The 14,979-nt window shown below is 49.7% G+C and overlaps 1 protein-coding gene across 2 annotated transcripts in view; it reads left to right on the top strand.

The window, feature by feature from the left end:
* The first annotated feature begins 13,767 nt into the window (after window positions 1-13,767).
* Window positions 13,768-14,979, top strand: part of SLAIN2 (SLAIN motif family member 2) — a 42,742-nt gene continuing 41,530 nt past the window's right edge. The window contains exon 1 of one of the 2 annotated variants that reach the window (XM_068137659.1): window positions 13,768-14,279. In XM_068137659.1, the coding sequence (XP_067993760.1) occupies window positions 13,924-14,279 (356 nt within the window). In that variant the 5' untranslated portion in view covers window positions 13,768-13,923. The remainder of the gene's footprint in view (window positions 14,280-14,979) is intronic. The other variant, XM_068137660.1, reaches the window with a different exon arrangement.

Raw genomic sequence — 14,979 nt, forward strand, 5'->3', positions numbered from 1 at the left:
AAGCTTTATGATGTTGGTCAGTTCTCAGTCCTATAAATGCTCTCTCCCACCTTCTACTGCAATGGCAGATAAAAACACCAGGAGGACAGTGGGATCAAAGCAACTGCAAGATGACTCTGCTTCTGAGGACAGGTATTTGTCTCTGAGGGAGTGAAAAGTGTTGGTCACTGCCTGAAAGCTCTGACTAGCTGGGCTTGCTTTGAATTCAGTCTGGAGAAGAGAAGGCTCTGAGGGGACCTTCTTGTGGCCTTCCAGTATCTGAAGGGGGCTACAAGAAAGCTGGGGAGGGACTTTTGAGGGTGTCAGGGAGTGATAGGACTGGGGGGGATGGAGCAAAACTAGAAATGGGTAGATTCAGCTTGGATGTTAGGAAGAAGTTCTTCCCCATGAGGGTGGTGAGAGACTGGCACAGGTTGCCCAGGGAGGTGGTGTAAGCCTCATCCCTGGACGTTTTGAAAGCCAGGCTGGATGTGACTGTGAGCAACCTGCTGTGGTGTGAGGTGTCCCTGCCCATGGCAGGGGTGGTGGAACTGGCTGATCCTTGAGGTCCCTTCCAACCCTAACAGTTCTATCATTCTATAATTATAACTGCTGGACAGCAGCTGTGAGAGCAAGGGAAAAGGCTCTGCAAAACCTGGGTGGGAAAGGATCAGATGTGTGCTTAGCAGCCTTCAGGAAACTCTTGTCAAATGCATGCTGAGCACATGCATCAAAGAAACACTCAACTACTCTCAGAAGCTTTGGGAAAGACTTTGAGAAAGCTTTCCAAAAATAAGGGGGACGGGGGAAAATCTTTGCCTGTTGTCCTGTGTGGCTTCTCATGGCTTGGTGAGCAGGGCAGCACCATACATTTGGAACTAGGATTGTATAGCCTGGAGAAGAGGAGGCTCAGGGGTGACCTCATTGCCCTCTACAACTACCTGAAGGGAGGTTGTAGCCAGGAAGGGGTTGGTCTCTTCTCCCAGGCAACCAGCACCAGAACAAGAGGACACAGTCTCAAGCTGTGCCAGGGGAAGTTTTGGCTCAAGGTGAAGAGAAAGTTCTTCACTGAGAGAGTTGTTAGCCATTGGAATGTGCTGCCCAGGGAGGTGGTGGAGTCACCATTCCTGGAGGTGTTCAAGAGGGGATTGGATGTGGCACTTGGTGCCATGGTCTAGTCATGAGGTCTGTGGTGACAGGTTGGACTCAATGATCCTCGAGGTCTCTTCCAACCTTAGTGATACTGTGATTTCTGCTGCACAGTTTGGCTTCTTGTGGCCTTCACCCTTGCTAAGCAGAGTGAGTGGTGTGATTTTGAGAGACATGCCAAGCCCTCCACAGAGCCAGGGCTCGCAGAATTACTGGGGGAAGGAGCTGTCATTTTGCAAGAAGAGTTTTGGTGTCCTTCTGTACTTCATAACCATCTAAAAGTGTCCCTCACCAGGGCTCTTAGTGTGTCCTGATTAAAGAGCAAAAGGACTTCTACAATAATTAAGCTTCTTTAGTAGATTTGTTTAAATTTTACAGCCAGGAGAGGGCTGAACTTTCCATTCAGGGGAGTGTTTTGGCTGCAGGGTTAGGAAACAAAAAAAAAAATCCACTCAGCTGAAAAAAAGCTGCAAATTGGAACCAGACCTGATTTCATTTCCATGAAATTTCACATGGAGAAATGTTATGCAAATGTGGGGAATGTTAAAAGGAAGGGACATTTGGTTGTGTTTTCAGAAGAGCTTGGGTTTGCTCTTTCCATCTTTTCTCTCCTTGGAAGCTCAGGACTGCGGTGGGCTGGGGGTGGCATAGCATCACTCAGACCTCTGCAGGCATTGGAGCACTTGTTGACCGAGTCCAGTAAGCCCCTGGGGATTCAGTGAACTGAAATGCTGTAGTGATCTTGGATTAAAGGCACTCCTCTCCCAGCATGGCTGATTTTGCTTTGCTGAGCAGGAGGGAACAGCAGTGAAGATCTCTTGTGGCAAACATCTCCCCTCTAGGAAGAAGTCCTCCCTTTGAGAAAGACTCAGGCTTATGAAATTGCAGGCCTGAGGAGAGAGGCTCTTCCTCTTTCTCCCTTTTCTGCCTGTTAAACCCGCTTCATCCTATTCAGCCCGTCTTCATTTCTCTGAGGCTTCTGTGAATTCAGTCACCAGTCATTTCCTCTGTTTATTTCTCTTCCCTCACTTACTGTGAGCAGAAATGATAAACAATATTTTCTTTCACTCTCAAGAGGGAACCTTGTGAACAGGAGAAAAATTACTTCATTGCCTGGTTTCCATCTGAGTAAACGTGCTGCTTTGCCTCGCTCCAGAGTGTTTTTAATCACTTTTGAGAGATGTTTGGGATGATAATTCCATTTCACCACTGAAAGTAACTTTAGGCAGTGGGATGTAATGCAGACCTACCATAAACTATTCCCTCATGCAGTTGATAGTGTTGTCTTGAAGGTGGATGGAGGGCCCAGAAAAATAGCTGGAACTCACAGGGAGAGTATTTGAATAAGGCTTGGATAGGAGATTGGATGTGGCACTTGTTGCCATGGTTTAGTGATCACAAGGATCATCCAGTTCCAACCCCCCTGGAAGGCAGGGGAGTCATGGGCTCTCTGGCAGACCAGCTCACAATGTGGGCTGTGGATTGATGGCAGACACTTGGAGCATGTCTTGAGGAGATTTTACTTGAGGGCTGGAAAGCAGAACTCAGTCAGGCACCTCTTCGTGCTGTGGCTTTTTGGTTGCTCCACTCCTGTTGACACTGGGCACACCAATCACACTCACAGTCTGCAGATCAGTATAATGATACCCTGCTGAGCACCAGGTCCACATGCAGCTTGAACACCCCCAGGGATGGTAACGCCACCACTGCCTTGGGCAGACCATTCCAATATTTGAGAACCCTTTCAGTGAAGAAATATTTCCTAACATCCAGCCTGAACTTCCCCTGGCACAACTTGTAACCATTTCCTCTGGCCCTGTTGTTTGGCATCAAGGAGAAGAGGCTGCCCCCTCCTTGCTCCAACCTCCCTTCAGGCAGCTGTAGAGAGCAATGAGGTCTCCCCTCAGCCTCCTCTTCTCCAGACTGAACACCCCCAGATCCCTCAGATGCTCCTCATAGCTCCTGTGCTCCAGGCCCTTCACAAATCCCTTTACCAGCATCCATCTATTTGCAAAAGGCTTTGTTAAACCTCTTTCTGAAGCGGTGCAGCTGCTTGATCACACTTGGTGTAATCACATAACCAGACACACTCCCAAAAGCTTTCTTTTCCCTTTTCCTTTCTGCTTGTGCATGATGCTGTAATCCACCTTACCATAACCCAGGGAGTTAGTTATTAACAACAGGTCCTGTGCAGTCTCAAATATTTGAGTTGTGCAATCCAGTGTCAGGAAGCAACATATGTGTGTGTAGCATGGAAGAGAAGGTAAAGAGTCTTCATTTATTTGCCCTTTTTACCTGTGATGCAGGTGCAGCAAAGCAGCACTGGGGAGCACATCAAAGTTCCTTGCCAGGACCTATACAAAGAGTAGCTACCTAAAAAGGCAAGGATGTGGACTAGGGTGTTGGTTTGCTCAGCTTGGGTGGCTTTTGATCCCTGGGCCTCTAGATTCTCCTCAGAGGACTCACAGAGGGTAACCAGAAAGGGCCACACTTTATTCAGTAGGATTATTGGACATGTCCAGAGAAGGGCTGGAGCACAGCCCTATGAGGAGAGGCTGAGGGAGCTGGGGTTGTTTAGCCGAGAGAAGAAGAGGTTCAGGGAAAACCTTATTGCTCTCCACAACTACCTGAAAGGAGGCTGTAGCCTGGTGGGGGTTGGTCTCTCCTCCCAGGCAACCAGCACCAGAACAAGAAGACAGAGTCTCAAGCTGTGCTGGGGAGGTTTAGGCTGGATGTTAGGAAGAAGTTCTTCATAGAAAGAGTTATTGGCCACTGGAATGTGCTGCCCAGGGAGGTGGTGGAGTCACCATCACTGGAGGTGTTTGGGAAGAGCCTGGCTGAGGCACTTGGTGCCATGGTTTAGTTGATTAGATGGTGTTGGGTGATAGGTTGGACTTGATGGTCTCAAAGGTCTTTTCCAACCTGGTTAATTCCATTCTATTCTATTCTGTTCTAGTCTATTACACTGGTTGCAGTAGAAGGTGAACCTCTTTGATGAGACAGCTCTCAGACCAACACATTGCTGACCCATGGATAACTTGTTGTCCACCAGGACTCCCAGGCCCTTCTCCACCCTCTGTGCTTCATTGGATTCTGTCATAAATGTAACTTTTCAGAGAATCCTTTGGCTGCCACTGCTTAGATGCTTAACTCTTGGGGGAAACCAGTTGTGAAGAGCACTAAAAGCATTACCCAAAAAAAGCCCCAATGAAATCTAGAGAAACTTCCCTGATTTGCTCCAAATTTGTACTTGCCAAAATGCTTATGAGAAAGGAAGAAGACTGTAAGTCCCTTGCCTTCACGTGTTCCTTTGTTCTAATACACAGGCGTGCAACTAGTGAGAGAAGCCTGTGCCACGACTATGTGTGGGCTGACCCATTACTATCTAGCCTCACATTTGGCTTGGAAACAATAGTAGGAACTGAGCCCATAGAAAATATCTCACTCTCATCAGCCTGCCACATTGTTTGAGCTGGGAAATTGAGACAAACTGCTGCATTCTTGGTTAAAAATAAGAGGCCTTTGAATTTTCTCTCTGGTCTGAACTTTCCGCCAAGGGATGACTTTGGTCATTGGGGCACATCTTTCTGAAGTCTGAACGGAGCTTAGCTTTTCTGCAGGGCTTTCTGTACTTCAAGAATTGTGCAGCACTGAACAGGCTCAGTCCTGGTAATGGGGAAGTGCAAACTGTGTCTTATTGCACCACGTCCTGACGCAGAGGCTTGGTCGTGATGGGTGAGAGGCAGCGTCACCCACAGGTGCTTTGGCAGTCTCCTTCTCCTGGAGGAAGCCTGATCTTGGTTCACATTCAGCTCTAAAGCAGCTCTGGCTGCAGCCACACCTGGGCTGAATCTGTCCCATCTGTTCTTTTGACTTTGCATCCTCCACAAATCCCTCACCAGTGACTCAGCCTTTCTACCAAGCAACAAAGGCATTTAAAAGGTCACAGCTCGCTGGCACACTCCAAAGGTTGTTCCAAGCTGCAGATGATAAAATCTAAACTGCAGCTACGCTGCAAAGGGGCCAGGGATATTCACAGAGAAGGACTCATACAGAAGGTAGCTTCTAAGTAACATGCACAATGAGGGGACATGCACATGAGAGGGACTCCCCATGACAACAGCAACATCTTCAGATATTATTTCTTTATTTGAAATTTGGTAGAGAAATGCCCCTCTGTAAAAAGGATTCTCAATTTTATGCTCCACCTGGCAAAAAGACAGAATAGTTCTACTGCTGTGTTACTTGCCATGTTAAAATACCTCTCAGGTTAGCATTCTGATTGAAGTCAAATACATATATCTAAATACATATTTAGATAGATATAGATAAGATACAGATATAGATATCTATATCTAAACCAGGGCAAGTGTAGGCTGGATGTTAGGGAGAAATTCTTCCCAGCAAGAGAGATTGGCCATTGGAATGTGCTGCCCAGGGAGGTGGTGGAGTCACCATCACTGGAGGGTTTAAGAAGGGACTGGATGAGGCACTTGGTACCATGGTTTAGTTGATTAGATGGTGTTGGGTGATAGGTTGGACTTGATAATCTCAAAGGTCTTTTCCAACCCCTTCCCTTCCCTTCCCTTCCCTTCCCTTCCCTTCCCTTCCCTTCCCTTCCCTTCCCTTCCCTTCCCTTCCCTTCCCTTCCCTTCCCTTCCCTTCCCTTCCCTTCCCTTCCCTTCCCTTCCCTTCCCTTCCCTTCCCTTCCCTTCCCTTCCCTTCCCTTCCCTTCCCTTCCCTTCCCTTCCCTTCCCTTCCCTTCCCTTCCCTTCCCTTCCCTTCCCTTCCCTTCCCTTCCCTTCCCTTCCCTCAGATAGAGTAAGATAAAGATAGATATAGATAGATATGTATCAGTGAAGACCTGCAACATGTTGTGTGTGCTGGCACACTCATAATTATCACATACAGTAACAGAAAAGCAACACCAAGGCTGTAAGGTTGCAACTTACCTGAATTACAAAAGGTTCTGAGGGGACCCTGCTGTGAGCTTTTCTTTCCCCCTGATTTAATAGGGAGTAAGCTGAGGTCAGGTTTTGGTTATAATATGGGTTTTTTTTCATCTTTAGGCACTGATGAGCCTACACTATAGTGAGTTAAATTTGGCTTATAAAATGCAGTGAAATCTTTCCTTCTGTTAAGCTTGGCTGTGCTGCCTTGCTTGAATTTAAATGAGAGGTTCCATTATACAGCTTGCTTTCCTCATGATTCAGGTTTTGCCCTGAAACTTGGTTTTAAAGTTAAGCATGTGCATCAATGTATTGCTTCTTAATGTTTTGGGGGCTGGGTGTCAGGAAGGAGGGGACAGGCTCTGCTCACTTGTGCCCTGTGATAGGACAAGGGGCAGTGGATGTAAATTACAGCACAGGGAGTTCCACCTCATCATGAGGAAGACCTTCTTCACTGTAAGGGTCCCAGAGCACTGGAACAGGCTGCCCAGAGAGGTTGTGGAGACTCCTCTGGAGACTTTCAAGCCCTGTCTAGATGTGTCCCTGTGCAACCTGTGCTAGATTCTGTGGTCCTGCTCTAGCAGAGGGGTTGAACTTGAAGATCTCCATAAGTCTCTTCCAACCCTTAACATCCTGTGATCCTGTATTGTTTCCATTGAGCATGTTCAGACTGTAGAACTGTGACATGATTGTGGAGGAAGCTGGAAAATCCTTCCTACCTGTTATCACAGCAACCTCACAAGCACAGGCCACAAACAAGAGCAGCAGACTAGCTGGAAGACAGCTGCTTGCCTCTTCTCCCCTCAATCATGAACAATTCTAGATTATCTGGTGGTGACCATCAGTTTGGATTCAGTGGCAGCTAGTTTATAGTCATTTGTTCTCAAGGTAGTATCCTTTGGCTTGCATAGTCCTTCCTCCCCAGTGTTTACCCTTGTTACTTGCATGGTTTAGTTGATTAGGTGGTGTTGGATGATAGGTTGGACACGATGATCTTGAGAGTCTCTTCCAACCTGGTTTACTCCATGCTATTCTACTCTATTCTGTTCTATTCTGTTCTATTCTCTTCTACTCTCTGAAACAGGATCACAGAATGGTCTGGGTTAGAAGGGACCTCCAAAAGCCATCTAGCCTAACCCCCTCTGCAGCAAGCAGGGGCAACCTCACCTAGATAATTTTGCCCAGAGCAACATCTAGTTGAGCATAGCAAGACACTTCCTGGCCTCTACTGAGGCTATCAGTATTCCTAAACAGCACTTTCCCAGTTTGCCTCTCGCTCACAAGCCCTCTAATATTCCTGCAGTAGGAAATCTAAGCATGGTTCTTCCTGTGGACTTCAGCAAGAAGGTATGCACTTAATGATGCACCAAGCAACAGGCTCTGGGAACCAAAATGCCTTTGGATTTTCTTCAGATTTCCCTGAAGGGCCATTCCTTTTGCTCATCCTTGCTGGCAGAGTCTGCAGTGGCTTAAATCAGCTCAGCTCCACCCTGGGGCTAGCCAGTTTAGGTGAGCTGCTGGAGACCACGGAGTAGCACCAGAAAAAGCAGCAGTGCAAGCAGGAATGTTTTGTTTGACCCTGTGCATTATTTGTTCTTTTACCACTGTTTGGTGAACTAGTATTTTTTTTTTCTTTGTAAATGACCCTGCCAGAATCCAGAAGAAAACAAAACAAAACCTCATGGCATTGTGATAAAAGATAATACTGATGCTGAAGAGATGATCAGTGAAGGGTTGAGACTGGTTGCACTGTTCAGCTTTACTTTATGGCATCCCCCAAACCCAAGGAGTTTCTTCCACCATGGAATGAGCAGGGGTTCTTCTCCAAGTGCTCCCAAAATCTAGGCAGGGAATTGTCAGCTTGGGGAGCAGAGCATACACATCCCTGTGGTTCCTCTACACAGCACAGATGCAGCAGAAGCTGTCTCAGCAGAACGTGAGATGCATTTATACCCTCTCTGGGACACCTCCTCAGACACCAGAGCAGAGTCCTCTGGAAGAGGCTGGTAAGAGCCTTGGTGCACAGCTTTCTGCCTGGGAAGGCTGAGGTTGACTGCCCGGTTCTGACTCAGGCACAACCGGTGTCACTAGATGGCGACGGAAACCTGCTGTGCTGAGCTAAGCAGCCTGGGGAGAGCAAAGGGAAGGGGAGAGGAAAAGGGGAGGAGAGGAGAAAGGAGAGAGGGTGGGAGGGGAGAGGAGAAGGGAAAGCACAAACACAGGGGTATAACTCAGGCTTCTTTAGTAATTATTTTATGTATATAGTGGTTTTATTATTAAAACTGGTCATACCATTTCCTTTCATAATTGTAAATTTAGTGGGTTTTTTTTCCCCCCTGTTAAAAAGTACATGGGGAAAATTGTTTTAGGAGCTGCTTGAGTGCAACAAACTCCTCCTTCCAGTGCTGGCTTGTTAATAGAGGTGTGTCAGGAGAGTTCTCAGTAAAATAAGAAACCTTTTCTTTTTTTCCTCTGACTATTAGAACAGAGGATTGCTTCATATGGGTGGAGACATATAAGGTTTCACTCAGTGTTACCCAAGTGGATGAAATCACTGCAGTCTGCAAGTGAATGTAAGTCATGTATCTTCTCCACAATAGAAAATCCTTTCCCAGTGTCCTGAGTCACTTCTGCCTCCCCACAGCAGTTTAAATGTGTGGAGCTCAGCAGTTTTCTGCAGAGCAATTAAGCTGATTCCAAGTGATCGACAAACATGAGCTACTGGTAGCTAACTGTGTGACAAAAGGGAGTCTGCATTTGTTAGTGAGTTGCACCTGCAGGTACTCAAAAATGCAAGGAGCAAAGGATCTTCAGCCTGTGGATGAGCTCAGATACCATGATCACAGAATCACAGAAACATTCAGGTTGGTAAAAGACCCTCAGGATCACCAGCTGAGAACCCTACTCTACAAGGGTCACCCCTAAACCACAGCCCCAAGCACCACATCCAAACCACCTTTAAACACACCCAGGGTTGGTGACTCCACCACCTCCCTGGGCAGCACATTCCAATGCCTGACCACTCTCACTGTGGAGTTTTTTCCAGTCTAAACCTACCCAGTTGTAGCTTGAGGTCATTCCCTCTTGTTCTATTACTAATTGCCTGTGAGAAGAGACCAGCACCCACCTCTCTGCATGGCCAGCAGGTCAAGAGAGGTGATTCTCCCCCTCTTGTTTAGGGGGGCTGGATTGGTTGATGGGTTGGACATGATGATCTTGAAGGTCTCCTCCAACCTGGTTTATTATTCTATTCTTATACCACTCTTGTGAGACCCCACATAGAGTACTGTGTCTAGTTCTGGAGCCCTGTTTACAAGAAAGCACTGGAGGTGCTGGAAGGTGTCCAGACAAGGGCCATGAGGATGAGCAGAGGGCTGGAGCTGCTCTCCTGTGAAGATGGGTTGAGAGAATTGGGGTTGTTCAGTTTGGAGAAGAGAAGGTTCTGAGGAGACCTTCTTGTGGCCTTCCAGTATCTGAAGGGGGCTCCAAGAAAACTGGGAAGGGACTTTTTAGGGTGCCATGGAGTGATAGGGGGAATGGAACAAAACTAGAAATGGGTAGATTCAGATTGGATGTTAGGAAGAAGTTCTTCCCCATGAGGGTGGTGAGAGCCTGGCACAGGTTGCCCAGGGAGGTGGTGGAAGCCTCATCCCTGGAGGTGTTTGCAGCCAGGCTGGATGTGTCTGTGAGCAACCTGCTGTAGTGTGAGGTGTCCCTGCCCATGGCAGGGGGTTTGGAACTGGATGATCCTTGAGGTCCCTTCCAACCCTGACAATTCTCTGATTCAACAGAGCCAGCTGAAGAGCTTTGACATTAATTGTGCAAAGGAGACATTCTGAAAGGGGTGCAGGCTGTGCATGCAGTGTTTGCACACACTAGACACTGAGATGACAAATGATACTTTCTGTTTTGTCAAGAGTTTAGATCAACACTGCCTGACACCAACATGTGTGGGCCTGCTGAACGCCTCCTTTGAGAGCTCTGGCAGGCAACAAACTCCTGCAGGAGACTAAACAAAGCTGCTTAAATCCAGCCCTGTTTTCCAGGCGTGAAGTTAAATATTTGTTACAAATGTTAACTTCCCATCCTCCTGTGTTCTTTCCCCTGAGAGGAATCTTTACATGTCCCAGGTGACAGCTGAAACAAAGCTTTCAAAGAGAGATTCTAACAAAACAGCAGTGCAGTGAATAGGTGGTGGAGTCTCCATCTCTGGGGGCTTTCAAGGCCCAGCTGGATGTGTTCCTATGGGATCTGCTTCAGGTGATTCTGCTCTGGCAGGGGGATTGGACTTGATGATCCTCAGAGGTCCTTTCACAGACCCTAACATTTTGTACTTCTGTGAATTACAGCCATGAGAAACTAACCACAGGATTGTCCATGCTAGAGACCTCCAAGGCCATCAAATCAAGGCTCCTGGTGTCCTCCTTCTCAGGAACCACTTGTCAGAGGGATGTATGCTGAATTGAGTGAGCCTTGTCCAGGCTTCTTTTGCTATGGAGGGAGTGCTCCTTATTTCTTCTCATGACATGAGTTAAGAACTTGCCCCAAGTCAGAGGAGAGAAGCAAGCAGTGCAGAAAGGCTGCTTTCCTTTCCTTCCCCTTGTGTGTGGAAAAGACAGGATGGGCACAGGCTGCAGCTGCTCACAAGAAAATCTGCAGCAGGTCTAATTTCACATGCAGAGGAATTTCTCTGTCTCTTATGACACAGTGGAAAGACTTCATTTCTGTGGCATCACTGTCAATGCTATTTGTGTATAATCATCCAGGGGCCTCTGCTTGGGTGTGGCCTCTCACATCTGGCCAGGGCAAACTTGGAATCTGATGACCAAGAAGCTCCCAGAAGCCCATTGTTACCCTGAGATTTCACGGGAGGCTTCTGGCCCAAGCCTTGCTGCTTCTCAGTTATTGAAACCTGAGAAGGGCACTGGCAGCACAAGAGTGAATGAGAGAGCAGGACTGGAGTCCTTGCTCTTCAAGCACAGATCATGGTGATTATTAACCAATTGCCTTTGCTTTTTGTCAAAATAAGCAGATGATACAGCAGCTCTCAGACTGGTTTGTTCTCACTTTGCCCCTTGCCTTCCACACACCACCAGGGAGTGTGTCCTGTAGGGAGAAATCATCGCTAGAGCTGTTGGCAGCAAAGTAATGGTGTCAGCAAGGGACAGAAAGTTGGGGTAGGGGATCTGTGGCATAGACTATAAAAGGGGCTGAGGGAAGGGAGGAGAAAGAGGAAGGAGAGGCTGGATGCAGATAGGGGCCAGCCTCCTCTTCAGGGCTCAGAGCTGCTCCACTAGGAGGCGTCTGAACATGACATAATCACCATGGATGGCTGCGACTCCTAGCAGCCTGGAGCTCTTTATGGCCACGCTCTTTTGTGCTGCCTGCCTTCCCTTCCTGCCACAGCCATTTGTTAGAAGCTCACTTCACACTGTCCCCTTCCTGACCTCAGCCACCAGCTGATTCCAGTAGCTGAACTCCTTCTATTGCTACTATAAAAGTATGATTAATGCCAAATGGCCAAAGGTTTGTCATGCCACTTACAACTGGAATCAGGATAGATAAAGAACAAAAAGGAAGCCATATTCTGTGCTCCTGCATAAATATTCCAAGCTGGAATAAACCTCCCTGGATAGGTCAAGACCACTGTCACACTCAGCAACCACTGAATTGCCAGCAATGTCACTGAAAGTGCCAGTGTCACAGAAGATCCTTGGTGCCAACAATACTTTTATCCTTTTGCTTGCCTTTTGGGACAACTCTTTGAGTGCTGTTAATAATGCAGCTGTGCTCACTGAACATATCTGGATTCCCTTAAGGCATTTGATTTGACACCAAATGATACAGGCTTAAAGAGAAAATGAACTGGATTCATAAACTGGTTAACAGACCAGTCTCCAAGTGTTGCCAGTGGTGGTTATTAAACGTGGTGTCAATGAGCAGAGTGCCCCAAAGCTTCAAATCATGGCCCCAAACTGTTTAACAGTTTTGCAGTTGTGAGTGATACAAAAACCTGTGGTAAAGCTTGCTGCTGATAAAAACGTTGTTTGGCTAGCAGATAATGAAGACAGATTACCATAGGAGTAATTAAAATTGTTTTATTAGAAGGTTCCAGCCTGGAAGCATTTTAATATGGTTAAATACTTAAGGTTTGGAGGAAACAATGATCTGTAATCTGGTGAGGGCCTAACAGGCACAGTCTATAACCACCCTAGCACAGACTCTCAAACAATACTGTGCCTAAAGCAATAATGTGATCTTTGAGTGCATAATGGGAGGCTACTGGTTAAGACAAGGACTGATCCCATCCCTGATCTCATACATAAGAATGCTATAGACTCGTGTCTGGCAGCCTCAACACCTCCTGCACTGTACCCGACACAATCCAAACACAACAGCGTGACATTTTAGCCTGGAGAGAAGGAGGCTCAGGGGTGACCTCATTGCTGTCTACAACTACTTGAAGGGAGGTTGTAGCCAGGAAGGGGTTGGTCTCTTCTCCCAGGCAACCAGCACCAGAACAAGAGGACACAGTCTTGAGCTGCACCAGGGGAAGTTTAGGCTCGAGGAGAAGGTTCTTCACTGAGAGAGTCATTTGTCATTGGAATGTGCTGCCCAGGGAGGTGGTGGAGTCACTGCCACTGGAGGTGTTCAAGAGGGGACTGGACGTGGCACTTGGTGCCATGGTCTAGTCATGGGTCTGTGGTGACAGGTTGGACTCGATGATCCTCGAGGTCTCTTCCAACCTTGGCGATACTGTGATACGTTCACAGCCCCCCAAGCTTTGCAGCTCCTTAGCATACCCCACAGGTTTGAGCACCCCACTCTGGTTTCCCTTTTTCCCCCTCTGAACCTGGTGAACACCACTTATCTGTGGTGTCATCCCCTGCAGACTCCTGTCCTCTTCCAGCCCACTTAGAATCAGAGAATCAACAAGGTTGGAAAAGACTTCAGAGATCATCAAGTCCAACCTATTGCCTAACACCTCCTGACAACTAACCCATGGCACCAAGTGCCACGTCCAATCCCTTTTTGAACCCCTCCAGGGATGGTGACTCCACCACCTCCCTGGGCAGCACATCCCAATAAGCACTCTCTCTCTTTGGGAAGAACTTCTTCCTAACATTCAGCCTAAACTTCCCCTGGCACAGTTTGAGACTGTGTCCTCTTGTTCTGGTGCTGGTTGCCTGGGAGAAAAGACCAATCCCCACCTGGCCACAACCTCCTTTCAGGTTGAAACGCTCAAGTGCTATCCAGAGAACTGTTCACACTCAGAGGGCCCGAAGACCATCACCAGAGCCTCCAGAGGATTCCAGCGTTTCGGGAAGGTGTGCCAGGGCTGCACACACATCTCCTGCGGGGGACCTGCAATCGCCAGGAGACGGGACTGGAGGCCAGGCCAGGCTGTTTCCTCGGCAGAGAGGCTACCGGAGCGGCCGCTCACACGGCGCCCGGCGGCGGTGAGGAAAGGTTTTCCCCAGCAGGGCCGGCAAGAGAAGACTGGAGGCAGCTCAGCCTTTGGAGGCGCCTCAGCCCCAGCACCAGCCCCGGCGACACCAGCCCGACGGCAGCGCAGGCGCCGCTTCCGGGTGACGCCTATGACGTCAGAGCCGAGAGCCGGGCCGCGGGAGGTGGCGAGATGGCGGCGGCCGGATGCGCGTCCTCCGTCCCTCCCCCCGGCCGCCGGCGCAGCTGAGGAGGCGGCGGCAGAGGCAGCAGCAGGCGAGCGCTCGCGGCCCGCCCCGCCGCGCCACAGCCCTCCCCCGCCGCGGGCCGCCCGGCCATGTAGACGGGGGCGGCGCGGCCGCCCTTCCCCGCGTCAGCCGCCCCTCTGCCGGCGGGCGCCATGGAGGACGTCGGCTCAGGCGTGAACGCGGACGCGGAGGTGCGGAAGCTGCAGGAGCTGGTGAAGAAGCTGGAAAAGCAGAACGAGCAGCTCCGCAGCCGCCACGGCGCCCTGCCCGCCGCCCCCGCCAGCCCCAAGCGCCTCCTGGGCGGAGGGCCTTCCCCGTCGCCCCCCACCGCCTCCCCGCCCGACGGCCGCTGCCTCAGCCCCAGGGCCGCTGCCCGGCGGCCGCCTCCCGAGGAGCCCGGCGGCGTCGCGGCCGGAGGGGAGGGCAATGGCCTCTTGGACGAGGCGGCGCTGCTCAGGCCGGAGGAGCTGGAGCGCTTGTCCGGCTGCGAGGAGGACGAGACCAGCTGGTGAGGAGGGGCCGGGGTGGGGATGGGGTGGGGGTGCCCCTCGCCGCTGCTCTTCTCTCCGCTGCTCCCCGCCGCCGGTAGGCGGAAAAGCAACCGTCCTGCCCCTACCCCGCTGCCCTCTGGGGGGAAGGTGCCGTCTCTAGACGTGTGCCTGGTGTCGGAGGGGGTCTCCGGGCTTTGTGTCGAGAGGCAGCCTCGCCCTCTGGGGCTGGATGAGGGGATTAGCTCCCCAAGATGTGCTGAAGCCTGCAGGGGAAGGGTGTTTGGGTGTCTGCACATGGCATCGCACCTCCCGGCAGGCCTGCGGCTCGCCGCTTTTGTTCGGTCGTGGCTGAGGGCATTCTGTTGGGTCACTCGGAGCCCGGAGTGTGCTCCAGTGCTGCCCCTCAGTCAGGCGTCGGTGTTTGCACAAGTTCAGAAGGTGCGGAGGTGTTGAGAAACTTGTGGAAGGTATCTGGGGTGCTGCAGGATTAGCTCCCAGGTACTGTTATGCTTCTGCAAGCGTGCATCAAGCATGTTTTAAGCCTTGATTTCTTTCAGCTGTGGAGGCAGCAGAGGTAAACATGCTCCTGCATCTCATAAACGTGTTGTCCTCAGGTGTTTTCGTTTATTTCTACTGTGTAGGACCACAGTTTACCTCAGGTGATTCCTCTCTTTTTAAATAGACTGCTTACCCTGCTGCTCCAGCAGAAAGACACGC

This window comes from Melanerpes formicivorus, unplaced genomic scaffold (assembly GCF_026170545.1).
Source record: "Melanerpes formicivorus ecotype bairdi unplaced genomic scaffold, bMelFor1.0.p_v2 SCAF_4, whole genome shotgun sequence".
Taxonomy (NCBI): Eukaryota; Metazoa; Chordata; class Aves; order Piciformes; family Picidae; genus Melanerpes; species Melanerpes formicivorus.